The following is a 22,255-nucleotide window of genomic DNA, read 5'->3' on the forward strand; positions in this document are numbered from 1 at the left end:
AGCGAAGCTACTGATGAGACACTGCAGTGCTTCCTCGGTATGGGCAGTCAGGGCGGCGTCATCAGCAAACAGCATCTCTCTAATCAGGACCCTGCGCACCTTGGTCTTTGCGCCGCAGACGCAAGATTGAAAAGGTTACCATCGCTCCTAGTGCGAATGAAGACACCATCTTCTGACTGACTGAAGGCATGGCACAGCAGCAGGGAGAAAAGATGCCGAAGAGGGTCGGAGCGAGAACACAGCCTTGCTTCACACCGCTACGAATCGGAAAAGGTTCCGAAGATAAGCCATCGTACTGGACGGTACCTTTCATTTCATCATGGAAGGACGTGACCATCTTCAGAAGCTTGGGGGACATCCGATCCTGTGCAGTAAGGTAAAGAGGTTTTCCTGCTGACCAAGTCAAAGGCCTTGGTCAGGTCGATAAAGGCTATGTAAAGTGGCTGTCTCTGCTCCCGGCACTTCTCCTGCAGCTGTCTCAGAGAGAAGATCATGTCGATCGTTGATCTCTGGGATCTGAAGCCGCACTGCGCCTCTGGATAGACGCGTTCAGCCAGCACTTGGAGTCTGTTCAAAGCTACACGGGCGAAGACCTTTCCCACAATGCTCAGCAAGGAGATGCCGCGATAGTTGTTGCAGTCACTGCGGTCTCCTTTGTTCTTGTAGAGTGTAATGATGTTGGCATCTCGCATTTCCTGAGGAACTTTTCCCTCCTCCCAACACTGAAGTAAGAGTTCATGGAGGTGGTCAAGGAGGACACTCTTCAGGCCAGCCTTAATGACCTCTGGGGGAATGCCGTCACTGCCTGGAGCTTTGCCACATGCTAAAGAGTCAATGGCCTTGCTGAGCTCGTATACAGTGGGCAAAGCATCGAGTTCTTTCATCTCGGCAAGGGGTAATACTCTCAATACAGTGTCGGTGACAACGTTCTCCTCGAGTATAGCTGCTGGTAGTGCTCCACCCATCTCTCCATCTGCTTACTGCGGTCTGTAATGACGTCGCCTGTAGCGGACTTCAGGGGAGCAATCTTGATGGTACTTGGGCCAAATGCTTTTTTCAAGCCCTCGTACATGGCGCGGATGTTCCCACAGTCTGCAGACAGCTGAATGCTCTGACAGAGGTTCAGCCAATAATCGTTAGCGCATTTCCTGGCAATCCGCTGGGCGCCATTTCTGGTCTTCCGAGTGCAGCTAATGCCTTCTCTGAAGGCATGCGCTTGTAGTCCATCAAAGCTGTACGCTTAGCTGTGATGGCTGGCTCAAGTTCGATTATTCCTGCTTCAAACCAGTCTGGATTTTTCTTCACCCGCTGTCAAGGTTGTCATGGTCGAGTTGAAGATGGCGTCACGAATGTGGCTCCATCTCTCTTCAGCGCTGTTGTCTGGGCAGTCCTTAAGGGCCTCTTCAATGGCACTGGCAAAGCGTGTGCAAACTTCTGGGAGTAATGTCAGGGCTGTGTTGATACGTGGCCGTCCTTTCTGCTTGGAGTTATGGATCCGCTTTGGATAAAGACGCACCTTACTCCCAACCAATGAGTGGTCAGTGTCACAGTCGGCGCTATGATAGCTGCGGGTAGTGAGAACGCAGTTCAGCAGGGATCTTCTGGTAATAACTAGATCCAGCTGATGCCAGTGACAGGATCTGGGGTGACGCCAGGACACTCGGTGGCAGGGTTTAGTTGAGAAGAACGTGTTTGAAATGCACAGGTCATAGTACGAACAAAGTTCTAACAGTCTCTGTCCATTTTCGTTAAGCTTGCCAATGCCGAGTGTGGGGGAGTAAACCCTCCAAATCAGGAGTGGAGCCCCGAAGGCGGACTGTTGCCTATACTCACGCACTGTTCCGGCAGCTCCTGCAGCCGAGCTGGTGCCAAACGTACTGCTTTGCATTCCTTTGGACTACATAGGTGAGGCTGAGAGGGGGATCTTGACGACTGGGCATCCCAGGATCTCCATACATTCTGCCCAGGCTTGCGCCCTGGAGAGGTCACTCCAGTGCCGCTGTTCCAGCGACAACACAACACGGGAGACGGCAGTTACGAGTTATAAGCCCAGAGTGGATTGGCGTAAGCTCGGGCGCTACGGGTTGTCTCCGACGGTGGGAGGGATCATCGTGTCCCACTGGTCAGTTAACGCCTGCCTTAAGCTGGGCAGCCCCCAGTCAGTAAGGTGCTGACCCGCCACAGTCTGTCTGCTTCAATGGGTGCTTGGAGCTTAGGGAAACAACCGAAAAGCAGACTGTAAAACCTGCACCAGACAAAACAAGAAGAAGAAAAAACAAACAGCCAGCCCTGCGGTTGGCAAGCTGGAATGTCAGAACCATGTGCCCTGGCCACTCTGATGAATTACAACAAGTTGATGACGCCAGGAAGACAGCCATTATCAACCGTGAGCTGAAACGACTGGACATCGACATTGCTGCTCTACAGGAGACTAGACTCCCTTCTAACGGCAGCCTCAGGGAACAGGACTACACTTTCTTCTGGCAGGGAAAGGAGTCTGAGGAGCCTCGTATTCACGGTGTTGGATTTGCAGTGAGGAACTCCATGCTGTCCTCAATTGAGCCACCTTCTGGAGGTACACCCAGAATCATCTCTCTTCGTCTCTCTACCTCTTCAGGCCCAGTCAATATCCTGAGCATCTATGCTCCAACACTCTGTTCCCCAGCTGAGATAAAGGACGAATTTTATGAAGACCTGGAGACCACCATCAAAGAGACCCCTACCACAGAACACCTGTTCCTACTTGGGGACTTCAATGCCCGGATCGGAGCGCACCATAACTCTTGGCCCCGTTGCATCGGCCACTTTGGCATTGGCAAGCTTAACGAAAATGGACAAGACATTATACTCACCGCTAAACTGGATGAGTCGACTAGTCTCCAACTCGCCTGATGAACTTCTCTTCCGGAAAGCGTTTCTTCTCTTTTGTCGCACTTGTGAAAGGTCTCGGGGTGTAATGTTGTTATGTCTTTGTGCTTTAATTGTGATAGTTCACATATGAACGATGGTGTCAAACCAAAACGTGTTTTATACTTTTATATCCATCCTGCAGTAGACACTACGGAAAAGACGCTGATTTACTGTTACAAGTAATCAAACAGATGCTCGCGAGACTCGTTGTCAGGACAACGACCTTTGGCGAGAAGGATCACACGTGCGTATATAATCTATGTGGGTGAAATATTCCATAGGCAAATATTTTTGTACGAATATTTTATAGGAAGTCTACGTTACAAAAAATAAAATAAAAAAACACTTGCCAAGTCTACTGTAACCACAGCACTGGCATAGCAGTACAGGGCCTATACAAGACGACTTTATTGGCCGTGAAAAGAACCTCATTGCCATTAAAGTGAAATTACTGAACCTAATCATAGGAGCTTTATTTAAAAAAATTCTCATAAAAAAATGAATACAATTAAATAAATTTAATCAGACATACTTAGAAGTTTTTGCATCTGAAATCTTCACCTGCATTTCAGCGTATCACTGAACTGCAGTTATATTGTATCTGTACTTCATTATACTGCAAATCTACAGTTGCACTTCATTATACTTCAGTTTTACTGCTCTTGAACTTTAATGAACTGCAGTTATATACTTCATTATACTGCAATTGTCCAGTTGTACTTCATTGTACTGCATTTCTTTGTACTGCAGTTGTACTTCAATGTACTGCAGTTAATTTTTTGTAAGGGATTTCAGTGTTTTTGCATTCGCTCACAAAACTTTTGTGATGGGGATAGTATTAAATGGGAGGAAAAGTATTTCAGTTCTTTTGCGAGCAAAACGAAACGTTTCTAGGCGGAACGCAAAGGTTTAGCAAGCGAACGCGATGCAATAGCCTATTTCCCTTCATTCTCATTTGAAATACTGTTGTGAATTAATGACTCCTTGGAGCTGAATTAGTTACGAAATCACGGGAAACGACTGAAGGCAGTTAGGCTCGACTAAACCTCATCGTGCTGCTGTTAATATGAGCTAGGTTTGAGTTATCACCGTAAGAGGAAGAGAAGTTAACGTGAGCCATGCGTTTAAGGAACCCAGGTTACTTCTGTGTCTGACTGAACATATGATTGTTCGTGATTTAAAACAATTGGGCAAGATGCATTCTAGACATATGCAATTGTTTTAGAGTTCACTGTCATTTGTGAATTTGGGTTATAGCGTCCAAATCAACTGGTCAATCACTGCTGTATTTACCATTTTGTGTCTGTCCTGATTTAACACTTCTCTTATTTATAACCAGAAGACACTGAGAAGTTGATCATAAAAGCATTGTTATAGCCTATTTCTTTGGCACAAGAGGTTAAACTGTTTGATGGGATTTAAGTGGAAGTTCCGTCCAAGGTGAAAACTACCCGCTAAATAACAACGAAATAATTCGTTTTACATTTTTTTCTTCTTCTTCAGTTAGGTGACTTTTTCAGCTAGGGGAACTTTTCTGTCCTCGTTTTGAAAATAATCAAAATTCAAATAGGCTAAGTTTCTTGTAGCTATTTTGTTTCTCTAAAATGTGAGAAATGTCATTAGCTATAATCACAAAGAGCATCATGAAAGGCTGATCAAGGCCATTATCAGATTTTTATTCCATTTGTGATCAATGTTTAACAAGATAATTTGAAGAATATGCTTTTAACTTCTTAATAACTTATTGTGATCTGGGACCTGCTTTCTCACGGTCATCACACCCAGATCTCTCATCCGTCTGTAAACACTGATTCTGAGAAGAGATTTTACATGAGCAGATTTACAGACTGCAATCTGTCAGCTTTTATAGCACACAATCTATTTGCCACACATTCTGCTTTACAGCCCAGAAGGACCTTTGGCCCCTCCAAGGTCCTCCAGAACATTTACGAACCGCTCAGACCTTCGAGCACATTCTGTGAGCAGCAGACACAGAGATTTATTGGACAAAAACCACCTGTGGATTGTTTGAGATATTTGGATTTTATTGATTGTAATTTCAGCTGATGGACCTATACATAAAGCTCACTGACGTCACCTCAGATCAAACAGAAGGCTGAAACTACAGGGATGAAGCTTTATTTCTCTCAGATCAGGCTGATTTTGTTTGTTAACTGTCGGTTGTTCATTAACACGCAGAGACACACCTGAGTGTGCATTTCCTCTTCAGGTTCCTGTAAAAACACAAATGCAGAAAACTCTCGCTGCAGTCAGTGTGTCTTTTCAGAGACGTCATGTGGACGGTGTTATTGGAGGACAGATCTGACCTTTCTGATGGAAGTAATCAGAATTTACTCGCTTCAGGAATGACTTTGGAATTAAACTGAGCAGCGTCTTTTGAAGGACATTCATTGTGGACGGGATGTTGAGATTGTTCTTGTTCTGGTTCTGGTTCGGTTCTGTGCTTTCTGTCTCTGGGTTTGACGTGTTAAGCTGCAGAAACTCCTCGGTCACGTTAAACGTGGTTCTGCTGGAGGATGAAAATTCGCCCTGGAGTCTGAAGTTTGTGAGTGACGCCGTGGAAACGGCTGTTGAAGAGGAGAATGAAAAAAATCTGGCCGAAAGTGAGTATTTTCAAAGAACGCTTAGTACTGAATAAATAAAAATTAGGTACATGCAGGCTTTTAATTCAGTACTAGTAAAGGTGACCCACCTCTCAAACACTGAAGATCAGGTGAGACCAGATTTGAGTGAGTTCTAAACTGGAAACTGGAATTAAAAGACAAAAACACTGTATTTCTGCAGGGACATTCTGTCCTACAAAATACACTCAAACTAATCATAGATTAATCTTAAATTAGATTAACTTGAGAAAGACGACAAAGGTAAAACTTTCACAAATAACTAGGCTATAATGATGTATTTAAAACAATTCAGTTGCATAATAAACCATTTATTTGTTAAATAGAATAGAACACAATACAATAGAAGACAGTGAGGGTTGTGACTAAAGAATAATAAGACAGTGGTCTTAAAAAAACAGTCAAGTGATTCACTTTATCCCAGTTTAAGGACCAGTTAGTTAAGTGGTAAGTTGAGCTAATTTGTGTAAAAGTGAAAAAATATATTCAATGCAAAAGTCAACATCATACATGTACTCTGTGGCTATAATGACCTCAAAGATGCTTCACCTTTTGAAATGTAAATTTAAACATGACTGCATACTTCAGAAATGGTTTGACTCCTTTTGAAACTTTAAATTGGACAAAATCAGCCTTGATACATGACCTACTATCATGGAACTGATGCTGTCGATTAAATCGCTAACATTTGTTAATAACAATTATGATCATTTGAATATTGCGCATTAGTCAAGGCTAACATGACCTCTTCTCCCAACCTCAGAAGTAGTTGAGTGTCCAGTAAATAGCTAAATACAATCTGTTTAAAGTCCCTGATAATAAAGGCATGAAGTCATTCAGAATTAGAAGAAAACAAACACCATATGAGGTTGAGCTGCTTTTAATCAAACACGGTGGTGGTTTGGTTTTTGAAGGTCTGGACTTCCAGATCAAGGTGCAGTTCAGTGGCTTTAACACGACGCATTACCGGCGCAGGGGCTGTGGCAGCAGTACGTGCGAGGCCGTGGAGATCCTCAAATCGCTGCATGTGAGTTCTGCTTCATTAAAATCTGCTCAAAGGACGTTTTGAAGGACGTTCTGGTTTATTAACGCTGTCTGTCCTCAGGCACGCTGAAACATTATGGTAGTGTCCCAGATAGCACACAGATGGAAAGCATCTGCTGTGTACAAACATCTGACAGACGTCTGTTTAATGTCAGTTTTACATACATTCTAAATCATAAACATCTTAAAGAGATCTAATATATGCCTATTTGACATCGGATAGGAAAAGTCTTACCCAGATAGCACAGGTACGTCTGCAAGATGTCTGTTAAAGATCTCTTAATCTGGAAATCATCTGTTGTGTACAAACATCTGACAGACGTCTTTCAGATGTCAGTTTTACATATATTCTAAATCATAAACATCTTAAAGACATCTAATATGTGTCTATTTGACATCTGGAGACTCTAAAAATATGTCTTCCAGATGTAAATGCAGACATCAAATAGACATCTCCGTGATGTATGCGTGCTATCAGGGGCACTGATTAGCGGTTAAATGTAATGCTGTTTTCCGTTTGTTTTGTCCGTTAGAACAACAGTCAGCTCGGATGCATGATGTTGGGTCCATCCTGCACATATGCAACGTTTCAACTGGTGGAGTAAGTTAAACTCAAACAATCAAACACTTATTCTTAAAATGTTATCCCCAATATTACATACAGCATGTGATTACAATTTTGGTAAGTAGTTATTTTGAATTACTAAAGGCCCGTTTCAACCTAGCAAATAAAGTCTATTATTGTAACTCTGTAAAAATGGAGTACACACCAAGACTACAATAATAACGACAGAGCGATTATTTTCTAGCTTGAATATATATAAACAGCCAGTCAGTACTACCCACCTGACTTTAAACGATAGTTCATCCAAACCTGCACGACTTTCGTTCAAATTCAGAACACAAATTAAAACATGAGCTTTTAAGTAGAATGTATTTTGAATATTATTGTCACGAATCTGGTCTGCATTTCCGTTCATTCACCACCAGAGGTCACTCACTCACCACATTGACTTTCACACCACACATCACAAAGGACTACGTTTCCCATCAGCCATCTCACCTAATCAGCCGTTAAAGTCACAACTCATTCGAGAGGGACCTCGGGCTTCACTTAGTCAGTTTATTGATAATGCATACAATACTCGGCAGTGACGGAAGGAAAGTCCAGGGTTTAAGTAGAGAGTGTGATTGTTTACAGCTGTGTGCGTGTGATCAGGTGAGCGTGTGATTGGTGAGATGGCTGATGGGAAACGTAGTCCATTGTGTTGTGTGGTGTGAAAGTCAATGTGGTGAGTGAGTGACCTCTGGTGGTGAATGAACGGAAGTGCAGACCAGATTCGTGACAATTATCTTCCGTTGTTGACGATGCTTATCGTTATTGTTGTTGTTCTTGGTGTGAAGTGCCTTAACCCTAAACCAAATCATAAAGGCCTGCATTATTTCACCCCCGTCAAAATACATCACGTAGGCTACTAGCCTATATTTAAACGAATACATTAGTAGTAACACAATTAGTGACTTTTTCAGGGAGTAACGCAATATTGTAATGCATTACTTTTAAAAGTAACTTTCTCCAACACTGATGATTATAATGAAACACAAACACTCATATACATGTTTTGTTTATCTGCATTACACACATAACAGTGAGAAATCTTGTTCTGTATATTAGTAAGTCATTGCACTTTTTCAATGTCCCATTTGTCTGTCTGTTAGTCAGGAGGTCGGTCTGACTCTGACTATCCCCATCATCTCAGCTGGCAGTTTCGGTCTTTCCTGCGACTACAAGGACAAACTCACCCGGCTGCTTCCTCCGGCACGCAAAATCTCGGAGTTCTTCGTCCATTTTTGGAATGTGTCCTTCACCAATCTGAAACCTGTGTGGAAGACAGCATATATCTATAAAAAACTCGACAACACGGAGGAATGCTTTTGGTATTCACAATACAACATTTAAATGACAACACGGCACAACACAGACGCACACACTGAAATGTCCGTCTGTCCATTTGTCTGTTAGGTACATCAATGCTCTGGAGGCGCCGTCTGCTCTTTTTGCTTCCAACATATCCAGAGAGATGCTGAGGAGCCAAGGTGACCTGGAAAGCAAGCTGAAAGCTCAGGACCGACACAGCAACAGTGAGTAAAATCTATCTGTCTATCTATCTGCGTACCTATGCATGTATCCATCCATACATCCATCTACACATCTGCGTACCTATGCATGCATGCATGCATCCGCCCATCCATTCATCCATCCATCCATCCATCCATCCACCTATCCATCCATCCGTACATCTAACTATGCATCCACGCACCCACCTATCCATCCATCCATTCATCCATCGCTTTGCAGTTTTTGTCCTATGTGGGACACCAGACGACGTTCTCGCCATTAAGAAAAACATCACCATTCCTCCGCATGTGGTCTTCGTCCTGATCGACCTGTTCAAGTGAGTCTGTGATCCCATAATCCTGTCTCAGATCACATAAGCATTTTTCCAGCTGACAGTGACATGTCTTGCAGTGATGGTTATCACATCAACGAGTCCAGCTTCGAGCACATGCGGGACGTGCTGGTGGTCACCATGCACAGCTTCAGAAACTACTCCAGCCACACATCCTGGAAGACAAACACAACGGTAAGTGCAGCATCTTAAAGGCTCTTTCACACCAAGAGTGATAACTATACATACCACGATAACTATATTTGCATCCACACCAGACAGCCACATGATAGCTGTCTGTTTTTGTAGTTCTTGTTGCATTTACACATCTTCAACTAGTAGATGTCCTCAGCATGCACGTTTCAAGTGCATCTAAACAGCAAATCTAGCGGAATCTATCTGGGGCCTGTTTCAGAAAACAAGTTTACCAAATAAGCCAGGTTTATTTCAGTTAGTCTGACTTATTGTCAGTTGATTTAGTTCAAAATAAGTCTGAAATAAGCCTGGCTTATTTGGTAAACTTGTTTATATGAAACAGGCCCCTGATCTCTAACCTAGTCAATGTAGTGGAATAAAAACAGTATGTAGTTTTTTCTACTTTTCTACTTCAGAGGAGGCAAGACAATGTTGTCAAAACTAGCACTGAATACCTGAGGTAATTTTATGTTTTATGGTAGGCTACTGTTTACTGTGCAATGTCTGTTTGCTTCTGTTGCCTGCTATTTCAAATGCATAAGCCCTTTAAATTTGAATGAAGTCTGATTAGCTGTCATTTAGCTATGTTTCCATCCACCTATTTTTATGTTCATTTTGGAATATCACATTAAAAAACGCTGGATGGAAACGCCAAGATGTGCATAAATTCTAAAAATGTGCATTAAAAAGTTATACGCACAATTGAGTAGGATAATCTTTTTATCCGATAAGAAAAAATGCACATAAACTGCGATGAAAACCGAATAAATTCCACCACCAAAAAATTCATGTAACTTTGCGCGATGGGATGGGATAACTTGACTAACCAGCGGACCGATCTCGTTCCACAGCATCTGAAATGTTGTTTGGTCGTTTTACCTGAGCAAAGTCTGTCGTCAAAGTATTTCTGTTGTCTTACACAACTGCGTTCCCAAACAGCAGCATCCACCTCCGAAAGCAATGACCGCATTTACTGTGTTTCATCTGCTCAATAGTAATTTAATTTCCTACTTTTCTTAATGACATATAGTGCCTGTTTATCAGGAAATTACGATTTCCTTCTCTTTGACTCATTGGATGGGAACAGTGCTTTATTCGCAACCCTGATAGCACACGTACATCTCTGAGACGTCTATTTGACGGCTGCATTTACATCTGCAAGACGTATTTTTAAGAGTGTTTGCTCATCTGCAATACGTCTATAGGACGTGTCCTTTTAGATGTCAAATAGACGTCTATTAGATGTCTTTAAGATGTTTATGAGTTAGAATATATGTAAAACTGACATCTTACAGACGTCTGTCAGACGTTTGTAGACAGCAGATGCTTTCGAGATCAATAGATCTTTAACAGACATCTTGCAGACGTACGTGTGCTATCTGGGAAATGTTTTATGCGATTTTCCAGTTTTGTGCTCAAGTTTAATTCACATCTTTGGATGGAAACATAGCAGTGTTTTATCGTTCAACAGCAGTCGTTCTGAAAGTGGTCTCAACGATGTCGTTCCTCTATATCGTTATCATTATAAGCTGTTTCCATCACCCTGTTTTTAATGCAGATTTTGAAGTATCACATCAGAAACGAGTGATTGAAATGCCAAATTTCAAATATAAATCCCTTAATTTGCAAAAAACGTTTTTACGCTCTCTTGAGGTGGTTTTTGACTTGTGCGCAAAAGGGTTAGTGCGAATAATGAGAGATGGAAACACATTTGCTGAGTAAATTCCTACATGCGCATCAAAAGAGTCATGTGACTTTACACTATGGGACGGCAACACCTGAGTAACCAGCAGACCGATCTTATTCCACAGCATTTGAAATGTTGTTATGGTCATTTTGAAATGTCTGAGCAAAGTCTGTCATCAAAGTATTTCTGCATAATTGCCTCCCAGAACTGTTACACGACTGTGTTCCCAAACAGCAGGAATCCACCTTCAAAAGCAATGACCGCATTTATTTTGTTTCATCTGCTCGCTCTGAGGCGCAAGTAATTTATTATATATGAAAATTATTTGAAAACTTTTCTTAGTGATATATAGTGCCAGTTTACCAGGAAGTAACTATTTTGTTGGATCGTTGGATGGGAACGGTGCTTATTCGCAGATGTTTCAACTTTTCGCATAAGTTAAATTTGCAACTTTGGATGGAAACCCGGCTATAGTCGTGGTGTGAACTCTGTTATTCTCTTAAATTTGAAATGATTTTTAAAATGTTATCTTTATAGTTAGAGTTGTAGTTTGTATATTTAGTTATAGTATCGTTCTTGGTGTGAACGGGCCTTAACGCACTGTTCTGTTTCATTTCACAATTCCCATCCTACAGGCGCTGAATGATTATGTAGTGGCTTACCACGATGCCGTGGTTCTCTTCGGCAGTATGATGAGACAAAACCTGAAGGCAATGACGCAGCAGCCGTTCAGCGGCATCATTGAACAGCCTTTCAGAAACATGAGCTTTGAGGGTAAGTGTGTCCTAAAAAATCCCCCCAAAAAAACAGCATCACACTGGATCATCGCTCATGTTTTTGTATATTAACATTCTCTACAACCCATATCTCAATACTTAGGTCATTTGTTCAAAAGAAATGGTTCCTTGCGATTACAAGAAACATAATTATGATAGACTTAATGCGATTTCGGTGTGTGTGTGTGTACAGGAATGGGTGGACACTATGAATTAGACGCTGGCGGAGACAGAGATCTCAATCTGTCTGTGGTTTACACAACCGGCTCATACAAGGTGAGTCAATTCTGTCTCAATTCGTAAAACCAAAGCTGCATTTTGATACAAATCAATTCAATGACATGGCGTCAATATGAAATATGAAGAAACGGTAACCCACTAAATATTTTTGGTGAACCAATTCAAAAGATTAGCGTGAAAGATAAAAGATATATTAAAATTTCCAGCACTGCCTTGTTTTTACACTTAGATTTCAAGCCTTTAGAGACTGTTTTTACTATTTGTAAGTCATTTTGAATAAAAGCAATTCCAAAATCAGGGGTTTTAAAGGGGGTTTTGAGGTCCAGGAAATGTATCAAAAATGTAAAATAAGTTTGAATAAACAAACTAAAAACTAAAGAATAAAAGTAAAGAATAATAATTAAAAAAAAAAGATTTAAATAAATTAACAATACATCTAACATTACAGCATTCCTGTGAGTAAAATATTTAATTATGTAATTTAATGGAAATAAAAAAAAACATTATTTATTCAAAAATTGGGGGTTTATACACGAAAATACACGAAAATATGCATGGGATGACAATTAAATAATTAAATAATGAAAAAAGTAAATAAATAAATAAATAAAAAATACAGCACAACCAACATTATAGTATTACTGTGAGTTTAAAATATAATTATGTAAATTAATGGGAACTAAACATTTTTAAATAAGATTTTATAGCCTACATGAATATGAATGGGGACGATGATTCTTTGGGGTCCGTGGGATCTAAAAGATTGAAAACACCTACACTAAATGAATAAATGCAAATAAAATAAAAAAATGTAATAAATTCCTGATATAAAAAGTCAAGCCTCATCATACACCACAGAAGTAAAATGGGTTTTGTGTTGCTTGTATCTTTGAAGCGTGTTTTGGTTTGACGGTTGTCTGCTGTTTGTCTTCAGTATAAGACGCTGTTCGTCTTCAGCACATCTCTGAACGACACGCGGGTCAATCACACGTTTCCCGACCTGCCGTGGGATGGATCGCAGCTGCCCAGCGATAAACGTGCTAACGGTAAACCAGTTTGCGTTTGCTAATTAAATGCCATGAGACTGACAGACTGCATCACTAACTCTAACTAACGTATGTTTCTCAGGGATGGAGACTCAGAACATCATCATGATCGTCCTCGGGATCAGTGTGATCATGGCCACAGCCATCGCTTTCATCTTATACAGGTAAAAAATGTCAAATGGGTTGCATTTCACCCCAAAACCAATGAGAAATCAAACTTTTAGGGACTTTTACTTCGCATCTGTAGCTTTAAGACGGTTTTTGTCCAATGGGATGCTCTCTAGAATGAAAGTAAACTAAATACTATTGGCTTTAAATGTGATCCATCCAAGTTTCTTGAAAAAAAGGAAATAATGTTACCACTAGTGTTGGAGAAAGTTACCTTTAAAAGCAATTCATTACAATATTGTGTTACTCAATAAAAAAGTGACTTAGTTACTTTTTCATGGAAAGTAATGGATTACATTACTTTTGCATTACTTTTTTGTCTGAGCTTTTTGTCTACTTTTTGGGCTGAGCTTGTTTATTTGTTTTTAATAATAAAAACGCAAAGGTTATATTTTTGGCAACTGTAAAAAGTAAAATGAATAAGCCTCAGGCTGAAGGAATTGCCTCTGCAACTCACTTCTGATTTCTCTCAACACAAGCACAGGAGAGCTGTCAGTCAATAAATGGGAAATCAAAGTAACTTAGGTTACTTATTTTGAAAAAGTAACTCAGATATTTTGTTGTAACTTTAAAAGTAATGAGTTACTTTGCTACTTACTTGAAATCTGTATTACCTGATTACCTAATAACTCACATTACCTGTAATGCATTACCCAAACACTGGTCACCACAAGAACTGCATGGGGTCTTAAAAGAAAACGAAACCTATTTTTGGAAGTAATATCATATAAATAATTTTCTATATATATATATATATATATATATATATATATATATATATATATATATATATATATATACACACAGAGTATACACACATTTTTAATTTTCATTAATTTCATAATTAAACACAGATGTGTTTAGACATGCATTTGTTTGTGTTTTCAGGCAGAACAGGAGGGTGCGTTTCGATCAGAAGAAATGGTCTCACATCAACCCAGCGCTCATCATGCTGCTGGATGACAAAGAGAAAAACCACATCAGTCTGACAGTAAAATCGACCATCCGTCTGTCTGTCTGTCCATGGTTACGCCTGCAGGTTGTCTTTCAGCGTCTGAATGACGTTCATGTGTGTTTGTGTTGTAGATCGATGAGGAGAAGAAGGGCGACCACAGCGTCCTGATACACAAGGGCCGATACGACAAAAAGGTTTGTGTTGTCCATAAGGGGTGATCTTCCTAAAATATGACTTATGTACCCAAGCCTATGACTTACCTATTTACAGGATTTAAAAAACAAAGTATTGCATTAAACAATCAATTGTCAAAATGGTCAGTAAACTTTAAAACACTGCAAATGCGTTATAAAATGATTCAGTCAAAAGCAGTAAGTGGTTTTCTCTTTGGATTGTAACATTAAAGACACAGACAGCAGTTGGTTTATTTGGCTGCTGTCTCTTTAAGACTGAATGCACGAATCTAATGTACTGACACATCTGATTTCTTTCCCAATTATTTATGTTCACTATAGATCTAAGTAGATCGTAGACGTCTTCAAGATCGATCACGATATAAGATCGCCCTCCCCTTTTGTGTCCTCTCATTTGTGTGTATATTATGGGTGTTTATGCGTGTGTTTCTGCAGCCCGTCATTCTGAAGGAGTTGAGAAACACAGATGGAAACTTCTCTGAGGATCAACGCATCGAGCTCAATTCTGTAAAACCCAAATATTTACTCTCATACTTCAGTTTAATCACAAAAAAAAAAAAAAAATATATATATATATATATATATATTTGTTGATTTAAATAAAAACATTGCAATGAAAATTTGTATTTCAGCTAGCTCATGATTCAATTCAGTATATAATTAATAATTAAGTACATAATTAATATGAGAATCACCATTCAGAATAATGAGAATTACAAAAGTAAAACTTGACAAAAGATGACACATTACAAGTGTGTATTATAAGCCATGAAAAATAGGCTTCATTTTCATTGCAAACTTCTCTTCAATACACCAATATATATTCGATTTGTTTCTGTGAGATTCAATAAATTATTTTGTTTTGCATATAATATGCTCACCTAAAAATCTGTGACAAAGCTCGTTTCTTTTTCTCCCAGTTGTTGCGTATCGATTATTATAATCTGACGAAGTTTTACGGGACGGCAAAGTTCGACTGCGGTGTTTTTGGTGTGTTTGAGTTCTGCGAGAGAGGATCGCTGCGGGTAAAACAATCATCACACTCATAAATCACAGACTGAATCATCTCATCCATCATCACATGACTCTTGTGTGTGTGTTTGTTCCTTTAGTATGTGCTGAACGATAAGATCTCGTATCCTGACGAGAGTTTTATGGATCTGGAGTTTAAGATCTCTGTCATGTACGACATTGCAAAGGTGAGTGTGTTTCATCATATACTTGGCAGACGCTGTCTTGCGTCCATAAAAACAGTTTAACACTCGTTGATGGTTTTATGATGATCATAGATGAGTCAGTTAATGGAAACATAAAAGTCATGAATAACATCTGATGTAAACGCCAGTGCAGACAGGAGTAAAGAGCTCAAATGATCACTGAAGGGTTGTGGGTTCAAACCCCAGAAAGACTGATTAAAATCACCCGTGTGTTTCCAGATTTTAATACTTAAACATTACCTAAAATAAAATATGATTTTACATATTTTTTTTATTCTTGTTATATTTAATATAAGTACTCAGATAACTAAAACTAATAAAATAAAAGTAAAATATAATAAAATCAATGTGTGAAAAAACATAAAAATAACAAAATTACTAAGATTAAAATGAAAACAATATATAAAAATAAAATCTAATTCAAATTTTATAATGTAAGGGTTTAATCATTAAAATACCTAAACTTATTTTATTTCAGCTAGTTTAAAGTTTAGTTTAAGTGTGAGCATCTCGAAATTCAGTTTAAAAGACGTTAGTTTAATAGTTAAGTAGTTTAAATAGTCAACACATCTAAGTTTTATGAGAAAAGAATATAATATTAATTATAGGACACACATGGGCCTACATATGTTTGGAAACAGTTGTTATATTTGTGATTGGACACACTTGACCTTTGCCCTCTGATGACGTCTGTTTGGCCAGGGCATGTCGTACCTGCACTCCAGTAACGTCGGCGTTCACGGCCGGCTGAAATCCACCAACTGCGTGGTGGACAATCGCATGGTGGTGAAGATCACCGACTTTGGCTGCAACACCATCCTCACGCCCGGGAAAGGTTAGTGATGTCACTTCCTGTTTCCTTGCGCACGAGAGACACATAACACAGTTCAACTACAGAAATAATGAAGATTGTTATAAAATATATCTCAAATCCAAGGAATAGTTTTTTAGCAAATTTTCAATTTTCTCTTCCTTTAAATACTACTGACAGTCATATTAACATATAGCTGCTGTGATGTTCAGATTGAATTTCATGTTCAGAGTCTTTATAAGTGGTTGCCGACATATCAAGAGATGAATGAATGAAGTCTGTCTGTTCTGCCAGACCTGTGGACGGCGCCGGAGCACATGCGTGTTCAGGGTATTTCTCAGAAGGGCGACGTCTATAGTTTTGCCATCATCTCGCAGGAGATCATCCTCAGGAGGAGCCCATTTCACACCTGCTGCTGCTCCGATACGGCAGGTACAAACACACCCATTCACTCCACCTGTATCCCAAACATAAGAGTATTTCATACATGTCGAATCTGAACGTTTACACATTTGTCAGATGCTTTTGTGCAAAACGACTTGTGTTGTAATTAATGCATTGCGTGGGAATCTGACTTTGCTCTGCTGTTTTGAGTTAGAGGAACATATGAACAGAATGTCTGATTTTTACTGTATAAATCAACTGTATAAATTCTCTTTCCTGCTCTTTCTGTGTGTGTTGTTCATCTTTTCTCCTCTAGAGAAATTGTATCGTGTTCAGTATCCGCGGGGGCCAAATGTTTTCCGACCCGATCTGAGTTTCGAGTCCGTTGGAGAGACTGAAGCAGAGGTACCGATACCAGAGACTCTATATATTATAAAAAATGGTTTACTTGTGTTACTGTGGAAGTTATGGTTACCATAGCAAGAGATCTGAGACTCAAACTCATAACTGCGCACATGAGCATTGGCTGAACCAACCTGAAATCAACACTTTTTTTTAGTATTGTTTAAGCATAAAAAACATCATGTATAAAATAGTTCTCGTCAGATTTTATTCATTTGAAATAATTTATTAAAATGTGAAATTAATGTATATTTGACCCTATTTGAGTGCAACAAACAGCATTTATGAGGCAGTTTTTATTGCTGATTTGAAACATGTCATTAAAACGTGAAACATTAACGACATAAAAAAATACAAACATTCATGAGGCTTTTTAGGTCAGATTTAATTGCAGATTTAAAATATGTTATTGAAATGTGAAATAAACACATTTTAAAAACTATTTGAGAGCATAAAAACAACAATTATGAGGCTGTCAAATTTAATTGCAGATTTAAAAAATATTATTGAAATGTGAAAAATGCTTTAAACGCTTTGTGACTTGCCTGGTTAAATAATGGTTAATATAATATATTAATTTAATATAATATAATATAAGGTTTTTAATTAAATATAAAATACACTTCAATTTAAATACATTTATTTTGTAGCTGTTTGTGCTGATCAAGAGCTGCTGGGAGGAAGATCCAGAGAAGCGTCCGGACTTCAAGCGGATCGAGGGCGCTCTGGGGAAGATCTTCAGGTGCGTGAGTGACGCCAGATGCTTGCGTTTGATCGAATTTGGTGGTCGTGAACATGTGCTGATGCGCTGCTTTGTGTTTCTGCAGTAACCTTCACAACCAGGCCCACGCCAGCTACATGGACAACCTGATCCGCCGTCTGCAGATGTACTCGAGGAACCTGGAGCACCTGGTGGAGGAGAGAACGGCTCTGTATAAGGCAGAGAGAGACCGAGCCGACCAGCTCAACTTCATGCTGCTGCCAGGGTCAGAATCACACACACACACACACACACACACACACACACACACACACACTTCATATACAGCTAATATCCACTGAGAACAGCTTAGAAACTGCTGAACAACACTAGCAATCACACAGAAGACACTAGCAGCTGCCTAACAACATTATGGCAAACATCTAGGACATTTTAGCAATTGCTTAGCAACACCTGAGCAACCTCCCAGGACATCTTAGTAACTTCCTAGCAACCCCATAACCATGCCCTAGAAATTGCTCAGCAACTGCATAGCAATGCCATGAAATTGTCTAGCAACCACCCATTGCACCCTAGCAACAACATAGCAATGACCCAACAACTGCCTAGCAATACCCTATCAACCACGCAGGACAGCAAACCACCCATTGCCTAGCAAACATATAGCAATGCCCTTGAAACATGGAAACCACATAGTAATGCCATAGTACTTGCCTAGCAACACCCTGACAACTACCCAGGACACCCTAGAAACTGTCTAGCAACCACATAGTGATGCCCTAGTAATGGCCTTACCACCTAAGACACCCTAGAAACTGCTTAGCAACCACACAGCAATGCCCTATCAACTGTCTAGCAACCACATAGCAACTGCTGAGCATTCGTCAAGTGTTAAACCACCATAAGAGATTCTGTTCTGTCTCTCTCTTAGGCCGGTGGTTCGCTCTCTGAAGGAGACGGGCCGTGTGGAGCCGGAGCTGTATGACGAGGTCACCATCTACTTCAGCGACATTGTGTGCTTCACGACCCTCTGCCATCACAGCACACCCATGGAGGTGGTGGACATGCTCAACGACATCTACAAGAACTTCGACAGCATTCTTGACCACCACGACGTCTATAAGGTGCACAAACACACAAGATGTGTTCAGATGCTCAGAGATAACATCTAGCAAACAATCATTTTTGTTTTAATGTTTTCAAAAACTATATTTTTAAAGGCCAAATATGGTTAAATAGCCAGAACTTGCCACTGTGTTCAGGTGGAGACCATTGGTGACGCGTACATGGTTGCGTCTGGTCTGCCAAGACGCAACGGGAACAGACATGCCGTGGACATTTGTCTCATGGCTTTAGACATCCTGGAGTTCATGGGGACATACCAGCTTAGACACCTGCCGGGAATCCCACTGTGGATCCGTATCGGAATCCATTCAGGTACAGACAAATGGGAAGATGGATAAAGATATGATGTTTATATCTTACTATGCATCAGTTCCATAACATCGTAAGGACTGTGGTAGTGACACCTACAGGTCAAAATGCTTAAAAACAGCCAAAAATCATATAACTATCAAACTACATCCTTGTCAAATACTGACTTTTCAAGCTTCTGCAATTCTGAACCAATTAGCCACCCAGAAGACCCTTGTAACCAGCAACAACATAGCAATACCCCAGCAACCACATACTAATGCCCCAGCAACTGCCCAGCAACCACATAACAATGCCCCAGAAACCACATAGCAATGCCTTAGCAACTGCCCAGCAACCACAAAGCAATTCCCAAGCCACTGCCCAGCAATCACATAGCGATGCCCCAGAAACTGCCAAGCAATCACACAACAACTGCCCGGTAACCACAAAGAGATGCCCAGCAACTGCATAGCGATTCCCTACTAACTTCCCAGCAACATCAACTTGAAAATAATTTTTTTTTGTATATAAAGTTAAAAATTAAGGTTAAACTTACTCTTATCTTACTCTCACTAGTCACGTGTGTGTGTGTGTGTGTGTGTGTGTGTGTGTGTGCTGGTTTTTGTGGTTTACGGGGACAAAATTTGTATAATAACATGGGTATGACAGAGGTATTACAATTTGAAGGTGGTTTATGAGGACACTACCTATGTCCCCGTAAAACAAAAGGCTTAAAAAACATACTAAATGGTGTTTTTTTTTTAAATCTAAGAATGCAGACAGTCTCCTGCAAGGGGTAGGTTTAGGTGTAGGGTTGGTGTAGGGCAATAGCACATACAGTTTGTACAGTATAAAAACCATTACACCTATGGAGAGTCCCCGTAAACCACTAAAACAAACATATGTGTGTGTGTGTGTAGGTCCGTGTGCTGCTGGTGTGGTGGGTAATAAGATGCCACGTTACTGTCTGTTTGGAGATACGGTCAACACGGCGTCACGTATGGAGTCTACAGGCCTACGTAAGACACAAGCACAAACAAACACATTCACATGCACCCCACCCCACACACACACACTCTTGAGTGAAACAGCTGATGTGTTTACAGCTCTGAGGATTCATGTGAGCGAGTCAACCATTAAGATCCTGCAGCGAACCGACTGCCAGTTTGAGTGTGAACGGAGAGGAGAAACGCACCTGAAGGTGAGAGGAGAGGCGCCAGCCAATCACAGGCTCTCATTTCAGCTTCCAGCCAATCACAATCACTTACTGCAGCTTTCAGCCAAACGCAGCATCTTATTTCTGCTTCCAGCCAATCACAGGCTTTTATTTTAGTCCTCGTGGACAATCACAAACTGTTAATGAGGAGTTCAAAATAAAAGCAGAAACTCATAGTGTGTGTTTGCATTTCAGGGTAAAGGGAAGGAGATGACTTACTGGTTGACTGGAGTCACCGGGCAGAAATACAACCTGCCGACACCACCGACAGCGTAAGACCTCAAGCGCTCATGTCCTGAGATCATAAAATACTCTCAGAATACACCAGTAAAACATTTACCCATGCTGGAGTTATTATCAGCACAACACACGGCCATCATTGATTTTAAACAACGTAGCATTTCAGACACAATAGCTGCATATCTTCTTTTGCTCCACCAATAAAAATAAGCCAAAAGAAAGAACAGAGAATGTATATTTTTTCTACCCTCTATTCATTTTTTAAAATGCCTTTCACAAAATATATTGTAGTTTTGTAAATTCAAAATACTGTATTAAACGTATTTATATGTAAGCTTGTTTTGGAGGAATTTTGCAACTTTATATCTCACATTTGCAAGAATTCTGAAAAAAAAGATTGGGAGCTGTTTACTCGCAAATGTGATAAACTCACATTTGCAAAAAAAAACAAACAAACAAACAACAACAACAAAATGTCAGACTGTGAGATAAAAAGTAATTTGTTTATTCCGTGGCAGAAAAAAATAAAAAAAATAAATTGTGAGATGTAAACTCAAAGTCAGAAGTTTATAACTTGCAATTCTGAGAAAAAAGCCGGAATGATGGAATATACTCGCAATTGCAACAAAAAAGTCAGAAATGTGAGATAAAAAGTCACAATTACTTTTTTATTTTATTCAAGAAAAAATGGAATTGCATACTGTAAACTCAAAATTCGAAGAAAAAAAGTTTGAATTGTGAGATGCAAACTCGCAATTTCAAGAAAAAAAGTCTCTCTGTGTGTCTCTTGCTCCTCAGAGAGAACTTCCAGCGTCTGCAGCAGGATCTGGCTGAGAGGATCGTCTCCACGCTGGACAAACGCGGAAACGAGCGGCGCAAAACTCTCTCCACACGCCAGCGGCGAACACAGAGACACAGCAGCGACGGGCAGCCTGAATACCTGCACCTGACCGACCCCACAACATGCCTGTAGAAAACTCTCTCTCTCTCTCTCACACACACGCACACACCCACCCACCTACACCTACCTACCTGTATGTATTTAACTGTATGACTGTATTCCTTAAAACTCCTTAGATTCGGTTGTTTATTCTATCATTTATTCATTCTGGATGTGTGCTTACTGTAATATGAATGATGTATACTGTACAATATGACTTCATAAACAACTGCTTGTTACTCACATAGTCAATAAAAGAACAAACTGTATTTTATTTAGATGGTTTATTAACCAAACTGCCTTGTTTCCACAAACAGAGAAAAAAAAAAAAAAAAAATCATACATCTGTTTTTATTAGGGGTGTCATGCGTTAATGCATGTGATTAATCTAAAAAAAAACGCGTTAATATTTTTTTAACGCAAATTAATCGCTTGATAAGGTTTGACCCCAACTTCTTCCTGTCATCACAGCGCAGAAGGTTATCTATCATTGTGTGATGAGGGTACAGCACCAGTGTTGCCAGGGCAGCGGCACAAGTGGGATATTTTGAAGATACAGTCGCGGGAAAAATTACAGAGCCGTGGGTTGCGGTTTTTTGGG

At 40.1% G+C, this 22,255-nt stretch overlaps 1 protein-coding gene and 1 long non-coding RNA gene across 3 annotated transcripts; one reads left to right on the top strand and one right to left on the bottom strand.

The window, feature by feature from the left end:
* Positions 1-5,153: 5,153 nt before the first annotated feature.
* Positions 5,154-21,928, top strand: gucy2ca (guanylate cyclase 2Ca). Of its 2 annotated transcripts, XM_058769232.1 has the most exons (27): positions 5,154-5,534; positions 6,467-6,579; positions 7,130-7,197; positions 8,316-8,534; positions 8,620-8,738; positions 8,956-9,052; positions 9,127-9,241; positions 11,564-11,702; positions 11,898-11,980; positions 12,879-12,990; positions 13,073-13,154; positions 14,047-14,149; positions 14,245-14,307; positions 14,743-14,814; positions 15,228-15,332; positions 15,420-15,506; positions 16,227-16,359; positions 16,630-16,767; positions 17,036-17,124; positions 17,772-17,863; positions 17,949-18,107; positions 18,774-18,966; positions 19,105-19,279; positions 20,179-20,277; positions 20,365-20,459; positions 20,670-20,746; positions 21,513-21,928. In XM_058769232.1, the coding sequence occupies exons 1-27, from the start codon at positions 5,333-5,335 to the stop codon at positions 21,685-21,687; spliced, it is 3,204 nt and encodes a 1,067-aa protein (XP_058625215.1). In that variant the 5' UTR covers positions 5,154-5,332; the 3' UTR covers positions 21,688-21,928. The 2 variants fall into 2 exon arrangements, 1 of the variants encoding a protein (XP_058625215.1); XR_009269931.1 differs by lacking the exon at positions 21,513-21,928 and having other exon boundaries at positions 20,177-20,277; positions 20,670-20,715.
* LOC131536387 (uncharacterized) lies at positions 5,388-7,795 on the bottom strand. Its single transcript, XR_009269935.1, has 3 exons — positions 7,660-7,795; positions 5,624-5,679; positions 5,388-5,524 (listed from the first exon to the last, which is right to left on the bottom strand). It is a non-coding gene; the product is annotated as an uncharacterized LOC131536387 (long non-coding RNA).
* Positions 21,929-22,255: the final 327 nt, after the last annotated feature.

Source organism: Onychostoma macrolepis, chromosome 03 (assembly GCF_012432095.1).
Source record: "Onychostoma macrolepis isolate SWU-2019 chromosome 03, ASM1243209v1, whole genome shotgun sequence".
In the NCBI taxonomy this organism is placed as follows: Eukaryota; Metazoa; Chordata; class Actinopteri; order Cypriniformes; family Cyprinidae; genus Onychostoma; species Onychostoma macrolepis.

Coding starts and splice junctions, on each gene's coding strand:
- gucy2ca (XM_058769232.1), top strand. CDS start 5,333: ATGTTGAGATTGTTCTTGTTCTGGTTCTGGTTCGGTTCTGTGCTTTCT. Junction 6,580..7,129: donor AGATCCTCAAATCGCTGCAT/GTGAGTTCTGCT, acceptor TTTGTCCGTTAG/AACAACAGTCAGCTCGGATG. Junction 7,198..8,315: donor GCAACGTTTCAACTGGTGGA/GTAAGTTAAACT, acceptor TCTGTCTGTTAG/TCAGGAGGTCGGTCTGACTC.